The sequence below is a fragment of the Anoplolepis gracilipes genome, chromosome 2 (assembly GCF_047496725.1).
Source record: "Anoplolepis gracilipes chromosome 2, ASM4749672v1, whole genome shotgun sequence".
Taxonomy (NCBI): Eukaryota; Metazoa; Arthropoda; class Insecta; order Hymenoptera; family Formicidae; genus Anoplolepis; species Anoplolepis gracilipes.
This window is the reverse complement of record NC_132971.1, coordinates 18,594,307-18,615,140: the sequence shown is the minus strand read 5'-3', so window position 1 is coordinate 18,615,140 and position 20,834 is coordinate 18,594,307. Positions and strand designations below refer to the sequence as shown.

Here is a 20,834-nt window from a genome sequence, read left to right as displayed (position 1 = left end):
ATTAGCTTCAATATCGACAACTCCGTTGTTGCGCATCAGTGTCGGTGATTGACAAAAATCTTTTATTATATTTAAAGGCAACGGATTTGTGTAGATTAAATAAATAATATATTATGTAATGTAATATATTAATTAATTCATAATATTTTCGTAAACTTTTCAAATACATCAATTATATGGGTCTATTAGCACGGACATGAATCAACTGATCGTTTTACCGTGTTACCGAAAAATATATCTGGCCATGTAGTTCCACCCCCTCGAAAATGGTTTCAGCTGACATCAGCATACTGCAAGAAAAAAGCGTCGTATAAAAACGGCATAGCTATCTTCATCAGGGTTCTCTCTATTACAACTTACTGTGGATTAATATGTATCAGCAAACGATAACCTTTACTGATAATAACTTACGTCGATAAAATGTATTTCGTAAAAGGTTCACTTACACATAAAGATATTTATTCCTATAAGTATATTCAACCACATTCACAATCTTTGAATATTGGATATTAAAGAAATTTCTCTCTATTATTATACACACATATATACATATATACATATATATATATATATATATATATATATATATATTATTGAACAACTTGTTATTAATATATATATATATATATATATTATTAAACAACTTGTTATTAATAAAATAAAGTAACACAATTTAAAATTTAAATATATATTTTTATTTTAACGTCTTTCTTTTTTTCCTTCTTCTATTTCATAATTATTTTTAGTTATAGCATTTATATGGCAATAACTATTCTCATAGTCATAAAATATGACAAGAACAATAAAAGAATGTATATAATAATTTTATTAATCTCAATTTATTTTCTTAATGTTCGTGAATTATGGTTTTATTAACAGAAAAAGAAATATATTGCATTTATATAATTATATTTTGAAAAATATCAACACATACGCACGCGACCTAGATTAAGACCATATCAAGATGACTAATTAAAAATAATTGAGGATTCCATAAAATATGGGCACAACCTCTTAGCAATCCATAGATCTTACCTATTCGACTTCTTTATGTCTTATTACTTAATCTTTCAGAGATTTTGTTTGGGAAAGTTTTTTCTTTTGATAAGAGAAACATTAAAAACAAGACAAACAACACAATAAAAAAGAGAAAAATTAAGAACATACATATATACAAAAATAATACATAAAAATTGGATTGCCTTAAAATTAAACTAAATTAAAATTCAATATTACATTTATATCGTATACACATATAAGGAAATGTGTGAGGTTAAAATCAATTAATTTTAATTCTCATCTTTATAACAAAATCATTAATAGATATTTTTCGTACTAAGTAATTGCTATATAGGTGTATTTAATGTTTATAAAATATATTATAATGTTTTTTATTTTATATTAATGGTCAGATGAAGATTGTTGTCAACATCATTACATCACGATTGTCCGACAACTATCTTGATTATAATTTATAACTTTAAGAAATAACACCATCGTGGCACTTTCAAAAATTTGATTTCTTTTGCTGAGGTGAAGAGGATTATATGGCGCAGGCATCGCTGATTAATAATAATGTAACCTTTTTTTCGCTATTTATAATAAAAATTGTTACGAAAAACTTTAAACGCGTTTTTCTCGAAACAGCATTTTTTAAAACGATGTGCAGTCTAACGTCGTTAATTTAAATCAGATCGACTTGAAAATTTAATCAGATCTTTATGTTGTGTAGACTGGTGTTACTAGAATTCAGATAAACCGTGGTTTCGTATAAAATAGTTGATTCGATATAGGTTAGATAACACCTTTATGCTTCCGATACTCTTCACAAAAGTGCGCATTCTTTCTATTATTAGTTATGAGCTAAAACCTAGACGATAATGTGTCGATTGTCGATCCGCAGATACCACGTTCTTTTCTTTACGTCCTTGCGCTTATTGGTGCCCCTTACAAGGAAAGGTATGGAAATGTCTCTCTCCAATTTTAATGCGCTTTGAATATGTAGTCTAGATCAAAATAAGAGAGAGGTATTTTTTTATACGTGCTCATTGGGCTGTTAAGGGGGTGAAACACCCTTTTGAGAAAAATCGGTTTTTATATTTTTGAGCAAATACCGTCGATACGGTAAGAAATATAAAAAAATGTTTCCAATAAAAATTTTATGGTTTTTAATGTACTTTAAAATTGTGTAATCAGATTTTTTCGAAAATGTCATATTTTAACGTATAAAAAAATGTGTGTCCCCTATTTTGATCTAGACTACATATATTTAAAGCGCATTAAAATCAGAAGAGGACACTTCCATACCTTCCTTGTTAGATCACCCACGTGGCGTTTACAAACATGAGTTTGGAGATCGAGAGATTCGAGATTATAGTCGCCGCGGATTGCTTTGTTTATGCTGTTTATTTGTTTTCGGTTTCGCCTTTTCGTGTCTGTATACACATGTGTTTGCGCGGGTGTGTGTACTCATGTCTATGAATGTATACGCGTGTATGTCGTGCACGACTTCCGATCTCTGTTACACTTTATTTCAATATTATTTAGGCCGCTACGTCGAATTGTTGCAATATATGAAGAATTTCTACTGCTTTCGCTTTTTTAATTCAAATTTTTTAAGCAAAAAAATGAGTTTTTTTCTTCAAATCTTTACCATTTTAACAAAAATGCATATTTTTCAAAATGGTTACGTAGCGCTCTCGTTTTTATATGTAGAAAATCAATTTTTTTGGTTTTTTTTTACCAACCTTAAGCACTGCAGGGTAAACGTACACATTGATTCAAAACCGCGTACAGAAAATAGCGGAATTACGCGCTCAACTTTTACATCAAAAATTAAAAAAAAAATTTTTTATATAGTTTAATGTACTCATAATAAATGCCAAAAAAATTTTCCTTGCGTAATATTTACTTCTTTGAAAAAATGCCTTAAAATTTCAAACTTCAAGGTGGTTATCTCTTAAGCTCTTGCTTTCAAAACATTATTACTTGAAAAATTAAAAATAAGTAAAAATAAAAATTACGTCTTTTGTGTATTAAGAATAATTCTTTTCACATTTTCTTTAATTTTTTTAAAAAAGGGGTTTCAGTTTTTGTTTAGCAAACTGTGCTAGTATGTTTTACGAGTTGAAACAAAAAAAAAATATTATATAAATATAGACTTAAAAATACTTACATTGTTAAAAGTTACAACAAAAATGATAACGAAAAATGAAATAAAAAATAATAACGGATTTATTCATATTATTAATACGGTATTGTATGAGAATAGGTCGACAACTCATCATAAATAGAAAGAATTAATTAACGTAATGAAAATAGATTAGTTAGAACTAATACGTGGTAATTAATGCTTCATGCAATTAAAATAAAGTTAGAATTCTAAGTTATATAAAATATATTAACGTCAAAAGTTTCAGATTCTTTTCAATCGCCTCGAAAACAATAACAAACATATTACATCTAAAATGACTACGAATATTAAAGCTTTATTAAATACGCTAATTTGTAAATGTTACATCTTATTACTCTTCAAACATTATTCGTATTGTAGTAAAGTAGGAGAATATAGTTGAGAGATACTGGAACATTTATGATATTAAAAATATACTTATTTTTCTTGTCAAAAAGTTATATGTGCAAATGTGAGCGAATTTTTTTTGAAAAAATATGTATTTATTTTTTATTCATTATATAATCAAAGCAGAAATAAGTACTGTTATATCGATATATAATAATATGTATTTCTTATTTCTTATTTTTTTAGTGTAATAATTATTACTATAATTAAGCGTTCAAAAGTAAATTTAATTATTGTTTTATGTTGCTATAACATAATTTTGAATAAAATTTTCTCTTTTTTTTTTATGTAGAGAGAATTACCTGAAGTGATAACTTCTAATAATTATATAATGATTAAATGATAATGTGTGCTTTTGAACTTCTAACTATTAAAATTATTATCTCACCGATGCGTAATAATGTAAAGATAATGAAGGCAAGCCGCAAGGCAATGCAACAAGTATTGGTTTCTGGCTTCTCAGTATAATCATCGGTAAATTTTTCCGAAAATCTTTGGATTCTTCATACCAATTTGATTCAAAAACTATTTCTGCAATATTATTACTCTGAAAAGGCATTTAGAAATAACAAAATTATGTATATATAATAACGTTATTATTTATTAATATTTAACTCATCTCATATATGAACTCACTATGTGAATCAAGTGTTCCGCTGGCCAGGCGTACATAAATACTTCTAGTAATGCACTGACTGTTAAAAAGGCACATTGTAACTTCAATGCTAATGAAACTTTCTGTTTAAACAAACAAGATAGAAAGAGAGAGTTATCATAAAAAGAAATTTTGATAATATAATTTTAATAGTACGATTATGTATATAAAACATTATTATTTAATATATTTATCAGAAAGCGTACTTATATTTTTAAAAAGCTTGTTTAAAAAATATGCTTATTACATATAAGTATAAATTTCATAATTTGATTATAAATCTACTATTACTATTTATAAATGCTTAGTTATAGAGTTATTCAGAACTCGCAACAAATTTTGAGGAATGACAGGTCTCACAGGGACAATTATCTTTTGCCAAATAACTCATGTTCGACGAATCATTAAGATCTACGATACCATCTTAAATGATATTTATTATTGATATTACGTTTATACGTTTCTCGCTGCCATTTACGTCCAATAAACTTTCTTTGGGGATATGTGATGAGTATCGTGCATATTATTTCACATCAGTTGACACTAAAGACGAATTGATTGTACGAATACGCCCTGTTTTTAATCAAATTCAATACAGATCTTAAATATTCGTTAGAGTCAATCCAATAATCAATGTTACGACGATGTCATAAATGCAATCAAGTTCAGGATAAATATTTAACATATTCTGTCAACTGTATGTAATTATATTTGAAACAATAAATAAATAATTCATTTTATAATTGTAATAAATGTGTTATCTAAGACCTGATATATATATATATATACTACGCACCAAAATATAGGGAACACTTTTTATACGTATGTCAAAAATGAGCTATTTTCAAACTGTTGCAACTCGGTGAAAAATCATCGTAGAAAAGTTTTAAGAAAGCATTTTGAAGTTTAAAGTTCCAACTTTAACACGCTATCGATAGTTTTAACAAATTTTTGTATTTTCCTTAATCTATGCTTTAAAAAAAACACATTGTTTTGTTCCTTAAAATTATGTATTTTTAAAACTCTGCAGCTTGATAAGAAAAATTCTCTCGATGAATTCAAATCAAGTTTCATAAAGTACAATGTTTTACCTACAAAATGCTTTTCTTAAAACTTTCCTACGATTTTTTTTGACCGAATTACATGACCTTGAAACTAAACCTGTATTTTTCAGAAATATTGTCAATACTCGGTGAAAAATCATTGTAGGAAAATGAAAAAAAGCGTTTCTTAAAACATAGTACCTATAAGAAAAATACAAAAATTTTTTAAAATTATCGACAGTGTTTTAAAGTTAAAACTTCAAGCTTTTAAAATGCTTTTTCTAAAACTTTTTTACAATGATTTTTCATTGAACTGCAACAATTTGAAAATAACCCATATTTTGACATATAAAAAGTGTTTTCTATATTTTTGTGTGTAGTGGATATATACATATAATTAATATATTTAATTTTATAATTATGACACTTTTGACAATTTTTAAATATTATTTTTGACGTATGAGATGGGTATAATTTTATGAAATGTACTTACTATAATAAAAATAAGACCGGCTGTTATTAATGCTAAAGTACTGGAAAATATAGTTCCCAATGCAAAAGGACGAACTAGCAGTGTTACTTCTTTTGCATACCTAAAATATTGCATTTTATAATTTTACCTTCCATGATGTTGTACTTACTTTCTCTAAACATTTAAAGGTAATAAAAATTTTTTTTATATTTTCAACAAATTGCTTTAGAGAACTACTAATATTTTACTCGAGTAATTGTTGATGTTTCTCAATACACTTCATGAAATCATAGATATTTGTAATTGTCCGTAAATCCTCAATCAACAATTTGAATCTTGCTGATGTCAACCAGAGCAAAAGAGCCATAAAAGTATTTATACACAAGTTTGCAGCTATAAACAGAGCAACCACACATTGATGTATAAGTGTAATAGCTCTTAACGGTTGACGAGACGCGTCGAATGGAAACTCAGCGGCTATCGGAAGTGGTTCGTCATGCAGGACAGGTCCTACGAGGAGGGCGAAAACGCTCATATAGAACGATATTGTACAAAAGCCGTAGAAATGGGCAAACTTATCAATGTAGTCTCGCTGAACAATCGCTTCTTCATGACCTTTGATCAGCGCGTAAACATTTTCTATTTTGAAAGTGACATACTGTAATTAATTGTATTATTTCAACTGGAGACGCACGCGAAAAATAAATATGCGTTTCAAGAAATAATATTTATATTAATTACTTGTAGTCGTTGATAAGTAGCTATGCGACATAGATTATTCCAGATCACGTGACTAGAAGGGAACAAACCTAATGTTGATTTTATGATAAACTCAAGATCATCTGAATTTTTTAAAACGGCAAATATTACTGATGCCATTGCGGCTATAGTTAATAATGCAATGACGTATTGGTATATCTTCATGTATAACACTTTACGTTTATTTGCGTTTTGCGATAACGGCCAAAACCATATAAGGAATATGCTCAACTTTACAATAGCAATCACTTTTCTTAGTGGTATCCTTTTTTGCATTATCACGTACATAAGCTGCACACATATGAGTATATTGTAAGTAATGTTTAACTTAATGCAAATCTATCTCTCATATTGTCGAACAACGATATTCAAGAACGTGCGGTGAAATGTTAGAATTATATACAACGATATCTTATTAAGGAACTATACCATTCCATAAATTTCTTTTTCATACTTTTGTTACATCATCTTAATTTTTTTATAAAATATGCAATAAAATGAAAACTTACAAAGACTAAGATTGATACATAATGTGTGTAAAGCTATTATTTATAAATAAAAAAAATATTCATGCGTTGCAATGAACTAAAATGATGTATGGCTTTGTTATTTTACTTTGTGAGGTATAAAACATCGATTGCAAAATATGTGGCAGTCTTGAGATATAAAATGTGGTCTTTTTCTCTGCATGTTGTTTGTATTGACTAAAATTAGGTGGCAGAGAAAGATTAATAATTAATTTGATAGAACTTGAAATGTGTAGCGTTATATAGCAATTTCTTTAAGTGCCATTGCATCATTGATGAAGTATTGTATTCTAACATAAACTGAGATATCACTGAAATATATTTATTATATATAAAAATAAGGAAGAAATTTAATGCCTGTGATCTATAAGTGCGTGCTGTTTATAAGTTATCTTTTATAAGTGTTGTTTATAAGTTATCTCTTATAAGTTTATTTAAGTTGGCACCCGCAGTTGCGGGTCGAAAGAAAAGCTTTTTTTTTGTAAATTTTTTCTGTTGAAACTATTGTGTCACTTATTTTGAAACTTCTACATGGTATCAATCAACATTAAAACTATATTTCAGAATTTTTTCGTGGAAGATTGTCCCATAGTGTCCAAGTAACAAACAATCTTCGAGAGGCACTTTTAAAAAAAATTTCGACAGAAAAAATTCACAAAGAAAAGTTTTTTTCCAACTTGCAACTGCGAGTGCCTTAATATAATTTTATTGTATTTTAATTATTAGTTCTTAGTTAAATATATAGTGTGAGAGAAAGAGAGAGGAAGGGGGAGAGAGAGAGAGAGAGTGGGAGGGAGGGAGAGAGGAAGGAAGAGAGAGATTATATCAGCCGAATAAAATTTGATGAAAATTAAAATAAGTGAAAATCTCATATACTCATATGTATATATATAATATATTAAGTAGTAAAATATAAGCTCTGTGATGGTTTTATTTTATGTTTGCACGTTAAGAAAATAAAAATATTTGGGTTTCAGCAAGAAATACTAAGAAACTAAAGACCAGACAAATTTATAGACGCGATACATATAGTGGACTACGAATGGAACAGCAGGTATGCAATACTTTTACATATACATATATTATACTTACATAAATAGTAATATTAAATCTATTTTTTAAATTTGAAAAAGATAAAAACCAATTATTTCTGAGACATATATTTTTGAAATTAACATTTACTGATAAAATATATATATAAATCTATTTTTGTTTTGCTAAATATGTTAAAGTGTTTTCTAAAGAAAAATATAATGATTTCTCTATACAATCTGGAGTAACTCATGTAAATTTAATTTTTAATTTTATCATTGTAGAAGTACTACTCGCAATGTCATTAAGTAAGAGAAAGCTGTTGATACGTACTGAAATATGTAAAATAAGAACATTAATGTTTTCTTGCTTTAATGTGGAAGTTAAATGAATAATAATAGCATTTTTAAGAAAAAGAGGGACAAAAATTTTGAAATTTATGACTTAAAATAATATTTCCGAAATAGGTCGAAGAAAACGTAATATCTGTACGTGTTGGATTTTTGTTTTTGTTTTAAATTTACTAGAAAATCTTCTGTTTAACAAGATATTAGAATGAGTTAATGAATTCAAAGTTAATCTTTTTACTTATATATATTAATTGTGTAAGAAGAATATGTTGATTGTGAGATTTTACCGATGCGTAATAATTTAATGATAAAACTGGTAACATAGAAGAAACTGAGACGGCTATTGGTGTTTGACTTCTGAACAAGATAAATAATATATTTCTTTGAAATATTGCGTTTTTATTGTACCACAGTGATTCATATACTGCTTTTGCAACATTTGTGCTCTAGTAAATAATATGCAAATTAGAATAAGATGATCAACATTAATCATTAAAATTAAAACTAAATCAAACTAATTGTAAATGACAGAAAGATGTCACTTATACAAAAAATATGTAATTTAATATTTACATAAAGAATATATATATTTTATATATATAATGTACCTAAATTTATATTTAGGTCTATTACTTGAATTATACTGATGTGTTTTTTGATGCAACTTACTGCGTCCATCAAGTAATCGGCTGGCCAAGCATACGCATAAACTTCCATAAATCCAGCTATACATAGAATTATGAATTGTGATTTGTCCATTAATGTGCTTTCCTGTACGTATAATAATACATAGTATTAGTATAATTTATAAATAAGTTATAGAAATAGTAATTTAAGTAATATAGGGAGTTATGGAAATCTGATGATTTAAATATTTATTTTTTGGTAGACAATAATAGGATATAGAATACCTTTTATATATATATATATATATATATATATATATATATACATATATGTATATAAAAGTTACATATAAATAAATATATATGATATGTTAATTTGATATATAACGAACGAAATTGTGCATTGAAAGTAAATAATTATTATTTCAAAACAAGTAAACCTAAACAAAATAAATAAAATATCACTTTGTAGAGGAGATTTCTAAGTTTTATTACTGTCAATATAAAAATATATAACATTTTAATAATTTAACCGCCGAAATCGAATAAAGAAAATATAATCTTTACTTTAAATACAACTAAGTCACATACAACCGTTACATATAACATAAATTATATAAAAAAGTCAATATGATAATAAACAATACAAATAACTACTTACGCTTATAATTATTAAACCACCAGCTACAATCGAGCATGTACAAGCGATTATTACCGTTAATATTGCTAAACGAACGGCAATTATTACCTCTTGAGCAAATCTAAAATAATTTGTTGTTTATTGCTGTACCATTAATAATTGCACTATTAATTATTTGTATTTTGATACATTTTTTCCTCAATAAGACTTCTAATATGATTTAAAAATGCAATAATAAGATTATAAGATAAATAAGAACATTAAGAAATTAATTAATTAAATAAGTTAGGAGTAATTGTATTTGATATTACATAATGTTCGTCAATATCAAAAAAAGTCATATACATAAGTCGCTATATGAAATTTGCAAACACAAATGTAGAATAATATATCGTTAAGTTATATTACTGTCAATATAAAAAATTTATAACATTTTAATAATTTAAATGTACATTATAAACAAAATTTGCACTATATTTTCAATATGTTATCCATTGGGATCGGCAGAAAACTGCAATTGTTTGTAAAAACTTTATAAGTAAAAAATTAAATAAAAATTATACAAGATCCACACAGACGTAAATTCATTGCACGCAATAAATTAGACAAACTAATTTTTTGCAATTTGCAAATGCATCGTTTGCGTTCTCTGCAGTTGCAAGTTGTACGAATAGCAACCTATGTAGATGAGCCTTAATGCGATAATACAAAATGACTCATTATCACTTGATTCTCTTCTTACGAATGACAACAAGATGAACGACAGCGTGTGAATAACAGAGTGTTATAAGTTACAGGAAGCAAATCTTGTACAAAAGTTAATAATTATTGCCACGAAATATTTAACGTACTACCAAATAAATATATTGAAAAAATTCTATTATTAAATTTCAAATTAGAATTATTAATTAGCAGTTAATATATCACGATACTTTGTTACTTGAATTACTAGATCCTGTGATTTGTGCATAACGTTGTGCTATACGTTTTCTTAACATAAAAATAATTAGTAAATTGCATTTAAATTAACAAACATTTTAAATCACGTAGTGAAAAAGATATTAAGGCTCCCCAGTAGTCACCGCGGCCATATTGCAAGCGAGAAATAATACTCTGAGAATTCTTGCGTGCCATTTTTAAATAAAAAGATATTTCGATAAAACAAGACTACAGATCGCTTTAGCACACTTGTAAAATTGTCCGTAAACTAAGCTTTCCCTTGATAGTTATATAATAAATAGTCGTGTAAAATGACTGTCAAAATAAGTCTACTTATATGGGAAAAGCGGTTTGTCAGCTGTCTAAAAAAAATGGAAAATGTTCCTTTCACATAGTATATTCCTTGCTAAGCTTAATTTTCGGAGTATTTTACAAATGTGCTGAAGCGATTTATAGTGTTGTTTCATTGAAATACCTTTTCATTTAAAAATGACACGCAAGAATAATTTGGCTGTCAAAACGTCAATTTTAAACGTCAATGCGACACAAATAGAGAAAAAATGATAGACAATGCGATATAAAAAAGAACATAATGACAGAGTTCTTATTCCTACCGCAGTTATGATTATTGCCACTCGCTATCATCAATTCAGAGTTTCTCAGCGACTACTCGGGAGCCTTAAGATACATATAAGGTGCGAATATTTTGCACGTGAGAAGAATGCTGAAAGAAAAGGTATTATTAAGTTCTACTATAGTCGGAACATTACTGCGTTTCTCTTCATAAGAAACGTAATTAAATACAATATAAAGTTAAAATACAAGAAAAAACATTATTTTATTACCTTAACAGTTTTATATGTTGTCGTATACTTGCGATGATGTCGTAAATGCTAGTGACGCTTCGATATTGATTTGACAAGATTTCGAAACGAGCTGTGGTAAACCATATAAAAAGACCGACAAGACAACAGTTGCAAACACTCGAAAAAGTCTGCCAAAGAACGAGGGATTGACTTATATAAATAATAGTTTTCATTGGTTCACGTTCCACATTGAAAGGATACGTTGCTTCTACGGGAAACATCTGATCGGGCAATATCAACGGAGCCATTATTGATGCAATCCCAGTGAAGAAAACCGCTGTGGTAGAGCTCGCATAAAACACTTTACATTTGTCGACGTACTGTTGGTAAATTTCTTTCTCGTGTTTTTCTGCACATTTGAAATAATGCTCCACTTCCGACATCAAATACTGAAATTTAATTCGACATTTCGACTTAGAATATATAAATGTAAAATACATAAAATGTACATGCAGTTTTTGTATAATTTAAACAATGTAAAAATTAAATTTGGAGTTACAAATAACGACAATAAATCTATGAAAAAATATATATGTATATGTATATACATATTTTCATTAAATATATATGTATATTTTTTTTAATTTAAAATTATTAATGTAGAGCGCTGATAAAAAGATTATTTATAGAATAATATTTGTAAAGCTTTTTTGTGTGTGATTAATAATGTTATATAGTGTGTTAAGTACAATATTTAATCTATTTAATACAAAGTTGCATACAATAGATTAATAAAGGCTTATCTAAAATTAGTTCACTATCACTTTGATATTTTTTACTTGCAATCGATCATAATGCAGTGCAAAAAGAAACATATTCCATAGGGCTTGCATAAAGGGTACCACTAAGCAAAACATCTTTGTTTTTCTTGGTAGATTGTAGTCACTGTTAAAAATAGTATATATTATGGGCACAATTGATATTATTATATGCACACTGAATAAGAAGCGTAGAATTTTAAAACGTATCACTTGAAATCTAGTTGCACTCTTCAAAGGTGGCAGTGAAAAACATAATGTAATCATTATTTTCGTAAATTTGACTGTGGTTTCCGGTGTTATTTTACTTGTCATAATTACACACACAGCGGAGCTTATCAATATAATAATCGTCAGAACTATATTCGTTCTCAACTGTTTCTCGTATTATGTCTTCTCTGCCACAGCTACAAGCTTTCGTTGGTTTATAATACATACATATTTAATGTGTAATAGCATAGCTCAATACGTAATTTATATACGCAGTATTATAAGAGAAAGATATTTTGCAGGGAACATGTACATTGACTTGCTTGATTATGTTTTATAGGTGCTGCGAGTAATAAATTTGTAATAGTGATTTCACGAAAGAATAGTGCGATTTATCAAAACTAATGTATAATATAGGAGAAAAATATAAGAGAATTTCTACAATTGTAATGTTTCTTTACACGATAATCATGAATCTGCAATATTTTATAATATTCAATTTTATGTAGGAAGCTGAAAAACTAAACTTATTTATAACACGAACAATCTTTATAGTATTGTAGTTATATATATCATTATTTTGTGAAGACACGCAAAGACGTTAACTAAATCTATTTAGTGTATTAGTAGTTGAGATTTTATAAATACAATTGTGTTTATTTTTTCTACAATTACATTGTAAAAATATTTTTCTTGAAAAAGTGTAATGTAAAAAATATACAGAAAAATATCGTTGACAGGTATGGAAAAGTAATTAATCAATAATAAAAAGAATAAATATGTGTAATTGTGTATATATAGAAAATTTCTCATTTTTTAAAAATACTTTTTAAAAATTGAAATGCAAAACTCATTAAACTAAAACAAAGTTTATATAAATATATCTAGAAATACATAGTTAGCAAGATGAACTATTTCACATTATAATATTATCAATATTTTATCTCAAAATTATAAAAATTATATAAATTTATTTTGAAACTTGATATGAAACTTTGGAATTTCTTTTTCCTTATTATTGAGGATTTTATAACAGAAAATTATATTTTCTAATGGCAGAAATTTGAGGCTTTCGATAATTTTTATTTGTAAGATTACATCACTTTTCTGGATTCTGGATTTTCATTTAATTTTTTTACTTTTTACTTTTCATATTGTGAAATCATTATGTACATTTGATAATGTAGCAATTTTAATGATGCAAATTTTGGAAGAAAAAATATTTTGAATCTGTAAGTTGTTATATTTCAAAATTATTGTATGTTATAATTTTTATCTGTTGTTAATAATTAAAAGATTTTTATATTAATACAATAGATATATTACATATAGATAGAGTTTTATCTATCTTTCTGTGTATTAAGATAAGTAGATAGGATAAAAGGTATATTTTTCTTTCTCACGCATGTACAATCGTGCAATCGCCGAAAGAAACGTACACGAATGTGCATAAGGGGAAAATTTGCTATCTCTTTATCTATATGCTATTTATTTTGGCATGCAGAAACTTAAGGCAAAGATAGGACGAAACTCTATTTATATGTAATACATTTATGATTAATACGCATTTCTGCAGTTTATAATCATCTCATGATCAAGCTAGTTTTTATTCATGTAAAATGAACTATAATAATTTTAGACATGTATGAGATTTATTTTTATTAAGAGACAATGCAATTACCTTTTGAGCATTTGCATTTTTTTTTTAATACCGCTGTTACTATTTTAAGCATACATTGATGCATGTAAGATAGTTTTTAGTTGATAATGAATAAATATATGAATAAGATAAGAAATGGTTCAGATCCGTTACTATCAGTATTACAATTAGAACTACTACTTTAATAAAATAGCGAATTAATATATAAATATGCACTATGCAATGTATTTATAATATACTTATTAATATGTATCATTGGTAATTATACATATATCTGTACTTAATTAATGCGGTATTTACTGATGTATGTTATAACAATATTAGATATTAACTTCACGTATATGTAAAAATGATTTTCTGAATATAATAAAATATAAAAATATGTATTATTAATATGAAAAATAGATAGAATGTATCACTGTTTTTCATAAATAATATTTGAATCTGTAATAAAAGTAACTTTATTTATAAGAATTTTAAAATCAAACAATATATAATTATTGGTTCAGAAATTTATGTTTATATAATAATGTATGTGATACAATATAAATTTCTTTCGTGTAAACATCAATTACTACAATGATTACATTGAATCTATACATTGTTTTTATTCGTCATCATCTAGAAATGCTCGAAATGTTGTGAAAAAGGAGATTATAGTCGAACAGTACTGAAACATATAAATATATACAAATATATGATAATTAAGTTTTCATTGTGTCAAGAAATATGAAAATTTTTATTAATAAAAATATGCATATATTTTTATATCTTTGTAGTTATAGTTTATGTTAGTTTATGTCAAATATTATTAAAACTTGTTAATAAAATATCAATATAAATTGGAATCAATACGGATTGTATATGACAATAGCTAAATAATTGATGCTATCAATATGATAACTACGTTTGATCAATTCAATCAATTTGAAATCTTTCTCACCGATGCAAAATAATTAAGAGATAATGTGGGCATAAGACAAGCTATTGCAACCGTTATTGGTTTTTGACTTCTTCGTATAATAATTTGTATACATTTCTGTACTTTAATTGATTGATCGTACCAAGCTATATCGAACGCTGCCTGTGCGACATCTTGGCTCTGGAAAAATAATAAACATGAGTTAAATTAATTTATAATAATTTTTAGTAATAAGTATAACTTACTGTGTAAATTAACTGTTCTGCTGGCCATGTGTACGCAAATACTTCTGATAAACCGGTCAAAACTAAACCGATATATTTTATTATTAATAGCTTAGATCGATTCTGTTTCAAAAAATATGATAAAATAGGTGAAATTTGGCATATCTTTATTTATGTTTTTTTTACATTAAAATTTTTGATTCGTTATTAATTGAATTATATTGTGTATACAAATGTTCCCAGAATGATTTTTGTAGAACACATTAGCAGATCTACTTCTCGAACATCTATGAAACTCGGTAGAACAGATCTTCTTCTATATGTATAAAAATTTCAGGCAGCTCAGTGGTAGATTGAAATACATTTTCTGATGTGTTGTAAAGGAAGGTCTGTTCTATCAAGTTCTAGTTGTTTGAGAAATAGCGTTACTATGTCTTACGAAAAATCACTCCAAAAACTTTTTGTACATACTATACATATCTACTACATTTATATAGGTATATTTCTTTTATGCGCAAATAAGTATAAAGTATGTCTATAGTTAAACAATCTAAAATATCACAATGATTATTTAGGTGGTAACGACATTAAATAGAGAGAATCAATAAAATAAAAGCAATAAAAATTTTAGAGTGAAAAATTGCTGCAACTAAATTGCTCTTAAATTATTGACAAAAATATAGGTAAATACAATATTTTTGTAATACATACACAGAAAAAAATAAATGTCAAATTAAAACTTATATACTCATATAAACGCGTTTGTTGTTTAATATATACTCAACGATTTATAATTTTCTTAGAAGAATTTAAAAATCTTAAATTTCAACAATATTATAATCATGTTTTAATATTATAATTATCATTTTAAAAATATAATAATTATTTTGACTCCAAGAAAATTATAATTTTTAATTTGAATATGTGTTATTTTTTATGCATTTTTTCCTCTCCATTCAAAAAAATTATTTTGAAATAACAAGAATATATTTTTATTGGTTGAACTATATAAAATGTCTTTATATAAGAAAATTTTCCTTGTTTAACGCAAAGTAATCTCATTTCAAAATTTATATTTTAAAATTAAAGACATTATCAAAATAAGAATATTCTTTTTTTCTGTATAATATAATTTTTATTTTACATTTGATAATGTGACTTAAGTGGTTGAAATAAAAATGATTGTTAAATTGTATTATATTAAAATGAGAATCTTTTCCATTATTATCTATATGTATATATCACTGTATACGATTTACAATATATCTTAAGTATAATTGATAACTTGAGTATTGTATGTATTGTATATATTGTTGCGTCTGTATCTTCCGTGTAACGAAAGAAGTATCGATTGACTCTCAGCTGAGTCGGAAAATCAATATATTGATTTTCAAGTAGAAGACAATCGAAGGAGCGTCGCATAGAGATGGATATTTGAAAAAAGAATTTTGAGAGTCTCGTTCTGGACTTCAATCGATAAAGATTGCTAATAAGAATTATAATTATAATCTGTATAAATATTATCTTGATAAAGATCGTTGTATATTTAAAGAAGTTTCCCTTTATTGCGTGTGCGCGAGTGTGAGAAGGGAAAACGAATAGTTGCGTCGCGCGCATTCGGAAAATAATATTGAAATCGTTCCGCGGACGTAACATTTTGGGGGCTCTTCTGGGATAAACGATCCACGTAACGGGGTCTATCCGTCAGAAGATATTATAAGTGAATTAGTGTGTGTGCAGAGAAATAAAAAAATTCAAACAATGTCGATTACACACTCTCCGAGAAGGATCCGTTCTCAGACGCCAGCGTCCACAGTGGAGCCAGAAATACAACGGGCTCTTCTTCTGGAAGTGTGGCGCAATTGAGGCAGGAAAGGAGAGCAGAACAGGAGAGAACACAAAAAAAACTCCGAGAAAGAGATGCAGCGATACAACTTCTTCAAAACCAGCTAAGTCCTTCTAATTTTAGAGAATTCTAGAGAGTGTAGTCTCTCAATAAAAAAAATTATTTTGTTAAAATGTTTGAATTTCAAATTTAAAAGGGGCTATTTTGTTTTGAGAGTTCGCTGGAAAGATTTGAATGGTTTTGATTTCTCGGGTGTATCGATTGATGTTTGACATTGTTTTCTGTTGAAATGTTTTTTTCAGTTTATTAATTAGAAGGAGCGACGTCTCTTGAAGGTGATTTTAAAATCCACTTTGAAGAATTACTGTTCTTTAAGAAGACTGCCTCATTCACGGTTTTGAGCCGTGGTTTTCTCGTGGGTCGAAGGGCAAATGCAGGGATTTGAGAAGTCTTTTAATATATATATATATATATATATATATATATATACAAGGTGTTCCATTTTAATTCCTCCAGTCGAATATCTCGAAAACCAAGCCCGGGAGAGAAAAATGTTTCAGGCAAAAGTTGTTTGATTTCGAATTAAAATACATAATTATGTTAAAGTAAAAATGTGTAACTGCTAGTTGCAAATTCAAATTTTTTCTTACAGATAACTATGTGTTTTCTTTACACCAATTGATTCGTCTCATTATTATGCGCATAAAAGTATTAGGGTAAAATAATTGAAAAATGAATATTTTACGAGATATCTTGTATTTTATGTCAAAATACTGCAACTTTGAAGCCTTATAACTCGAAAAGTATTTAATGAAAAAATATTTTATTATTGTGTTTTGGAAAGCTCTCGAGATAAGCTACAAAATTATGCAATAATATACAGGGTGTCCCATTTAAAAAATTAAACATGACGTTCATGTGACCTTCAAATGACTCTTCAAGGTCAGACCAATGGTACCATCTTATGGCCCCCTCGAAATCGAACAACTTTTGCCTGAAATATTTTCCTCTCCCGGGCTTGGTTTTCGAGATATTCGCCTGGAGGAATTAAAATGGGATACTCTGTATATATATATATATATATATATATATATATATATATATATATATATATATATATATACAAAGTTCTACAAAGGAATAATTTGCAAAAAAATCTATAAAAGAATATAAATTTATAATGAAGTAAATCTATGAAAAAATAACTTTTTATTAATATAGTGTACTTACGATAAGAAGCAAAATACCGAGTATTACCATGCTTGTTGTACTACAACATATAGTTGTTAGTGCAAAAGGACGAGCAGCAATAGCAGTTTCAGTTGCAAATCTAAATAAGTGTTAAACATTTAAAATTCACATTACTTAAATGATTTTTAACAAATCACATAATATAAGCAATAATATGACTTTTGATATACCCACATACACCAAGATTTTATATGTAAGATTTTTTTCATTTATTTATAAAATATAATAATTAAACTTTATTGTTGGTTGTTTAAATTACAATATATGTATATTTCTTAAATATTTGAGAAATTTGCAACATGTACAGGAGTCATAGTGTTTGCAATTATAAAAATGTAAAGTGGATGATATTCACTTGAGCAAATAGTGATGCTTTTTAATACATTTGACCAAATGAAAAACATCTGTGGTTTTCCGCAATTCATCTGTTAATATTTCAATTCTTGCGGATGCAAGCCAAAGCAAAAGAGCCATGAAAATATTGCTACTTAGTTGTCCTGCTACATATAATCCGGCCACAACTTGATGTATATAGATAATAGTTTTTAGCGGTTGATAAGATACATCGAACGGATATTCGGTTATTAATGGAAACGGTTGATCCATTGTAATGGGTATAATAAAAGCGACTACTGTAAAAGCTGTATAGACATTTAATATAGATGCAGCATGAAATAAGATAAGTTTGTCAATATATCGTTGAATAATTATATCTTCGTGTGGCTCAATTAATTTAGAAAAACGTATCATTTCAAAAGTAACATACTGCAAACAGTAATACATATTATTGATATAAAAGAGTATAGTAATAAAACGCTCTTGATTTCCTTACTAATTTGCATTTAAGTTTTTCGATACTAAATACATATAAATAGCACTTACTTGTATATGACGTTTATTAATTCTGTGACAGATGAAATTTCCAATAGTATGAGTAATGGCGCTTAGTTCCAAAATTAACTCTACTAAAACTATAAAATCATTAAGATGGTTTATAATAGTATATATCATTGGTATTTCTAAACACATTAATATAAAAATACATAAATAATGATATAATTTCATGCAAGCTATTTTCAATTTTGTCGCGTCTTTTGATAGTGGCCAACCCCAAATTGGAAACAAACTTAATTTCACAAAAAAAATAATTTTTTCTAACATCAATTTTCCTCGCATGACTACAATATACTTTGTATCTTATATACTCATATAATATCGTAAAAATTAATTAATTATTATTTGAAGTAGACACTTTTCCAGAAAAACCGTTATAAATGGTCAAAAGACATGTAGCGATAACAGATATGTATGTAGGTAAGAGAAAATTTATGTAAGTATGTTATATATTGTAACACAATGTGTTTCGTCTCGCATAATTATGATATATACATCGATAAAATTATTATATGATGAGAGATGGTGCTGCGCGTCTAAATATTTAATAAATAAAAATTTCTTTCCTAACATACAATAATGATCAATAAAATATAAACAGAATAATAAAGAAACTGAATAATAGCTATGATATCTAAAAGGTATTATCTATTTTCATATTCTAAATATTATAGAAAAATGAAACCGTAGATTCTGATAAATTATCTATCACTTTTTTTTAGATGTTTTTCTTGATTCTTGGTGTAGATATTGCAATAAAGTGTTTCTGCTTATAAGTACCATAAGGCGTTCCCTCTTATAACTGAGCGTGTACTATCCCTCGCATCATATGTCTTCCATATTTTATAATTTAATACACATACCTCATGTGAAAGGAACATGTGTATTAAAATGTGTTACACTGAATGTTATCCGGTATTTCTAACAAGTGTCGAGTTTTGTTTATGTAATATATTTGTGAGTTGCTGTGCATTTTCTGAGAGAAGGGAAAATTGTAATTCTACAGATAAGTAAAACATTATAATGTGTTAAAAGAAGCTTACTAAGTTGGAATAATATCCATACAATATTTTAATAAAAAAGTGTATTTTTTAAAGACTATCAAAAATTACAAATAGATTTCATTATACATATAAGGTAAACAGATTTAATTTAGTCAGTAAATGTTCTAATTAATTTATTGGATTTTAATTTTAATTTTACTAGCTTTAAAAACTTTTATAAATATAATAAATATAATTAAAATATTATATATATAATATAAAATATTAACATAAAATATGTTATATATATATATATAATTGTGTTAAAGAAGGATATATTAAACTATTGATAGAAATAGGATTAACTTAATATATGGCTTAAAACTTAACTTTTTAAATATATTTCTACTTATTTGTTAAAATTATACTCGATAGCTTTTCAAAAACATTATTTTTTATATCTGAATACAAAAATAAGGATTATTCATGGAATGTACATTTCCATATTGTATACGACAAGTTTTTTAGATATTACAAAATTTTTATGTGGAATATAAAAAAGCCAAAATCAAATAATATAAATAGTATACACAATGA

General features: G+C 26.7%; 2 protein-coding genes across 2 annotated transcripts; both read right to left on the bottom strand.

The window, feature by feature from the left end:
• Positions 1 to 3,433: 3,433 nt before the first annotated feature.
• Positions 3,434 to 12,680, bottom strand: LOC140676283 (uncharacterized). Its single transcript, XM_072911174.1, has 11 exons — positions 12,269 to 12,680; positions 11,469 to 11,878; positions 9,706 to 9,805; positions 9,088 to 9,189; positions 8,706 to 8,864; positions 6,492 to 6,848; positions 5,999 to 6,408; positions 5,772 to 5,871; positions 4,217 to 4,318; positions 3,969 to 4,127; positions 3,434 to 3,581 (listed from the first exon to the last, which is right to left on the bottom strand). Exons 1-11 carry the CDS (start codon positions 12,560 to 12,562, stop codon positions 3,525 to 3,527), a joined length of 2,250 nt encoding a protein of 749 aa, XP_072767275.1. The 5' UTR covers positions 12,563 to 12,680; the 3' UTR covers positions 3,434 to 3,524.
• A 2,044-nt stretch (positions 12,681 to 14,724) lies between these two features.
• Positions 14,725 to 18,966, bottom strand: LOC140676282 (odorant receptor 22c-like). The gene is made up of 5 exons (XM_072911173.1): positions 18,716 to 18,966; positions 18,340 to 18,439; positions 15,285 to 15,386; positions 15,061 to 15,219; positions 14,725 to 14,787 (listed from the first exon to the last, which is right to left on the bottom strand). Exons 1-5 carry the CDS (start codon positions 18,964 to 18,966, stop codon positions 14,725 to 14,727), a joined length of 675 nt encoding a protein of 224 aa, XP_072767274.1.
• Between the last annotated feature and the right edge of the window lie 1,868 nt (positions 18,967 to 20,834).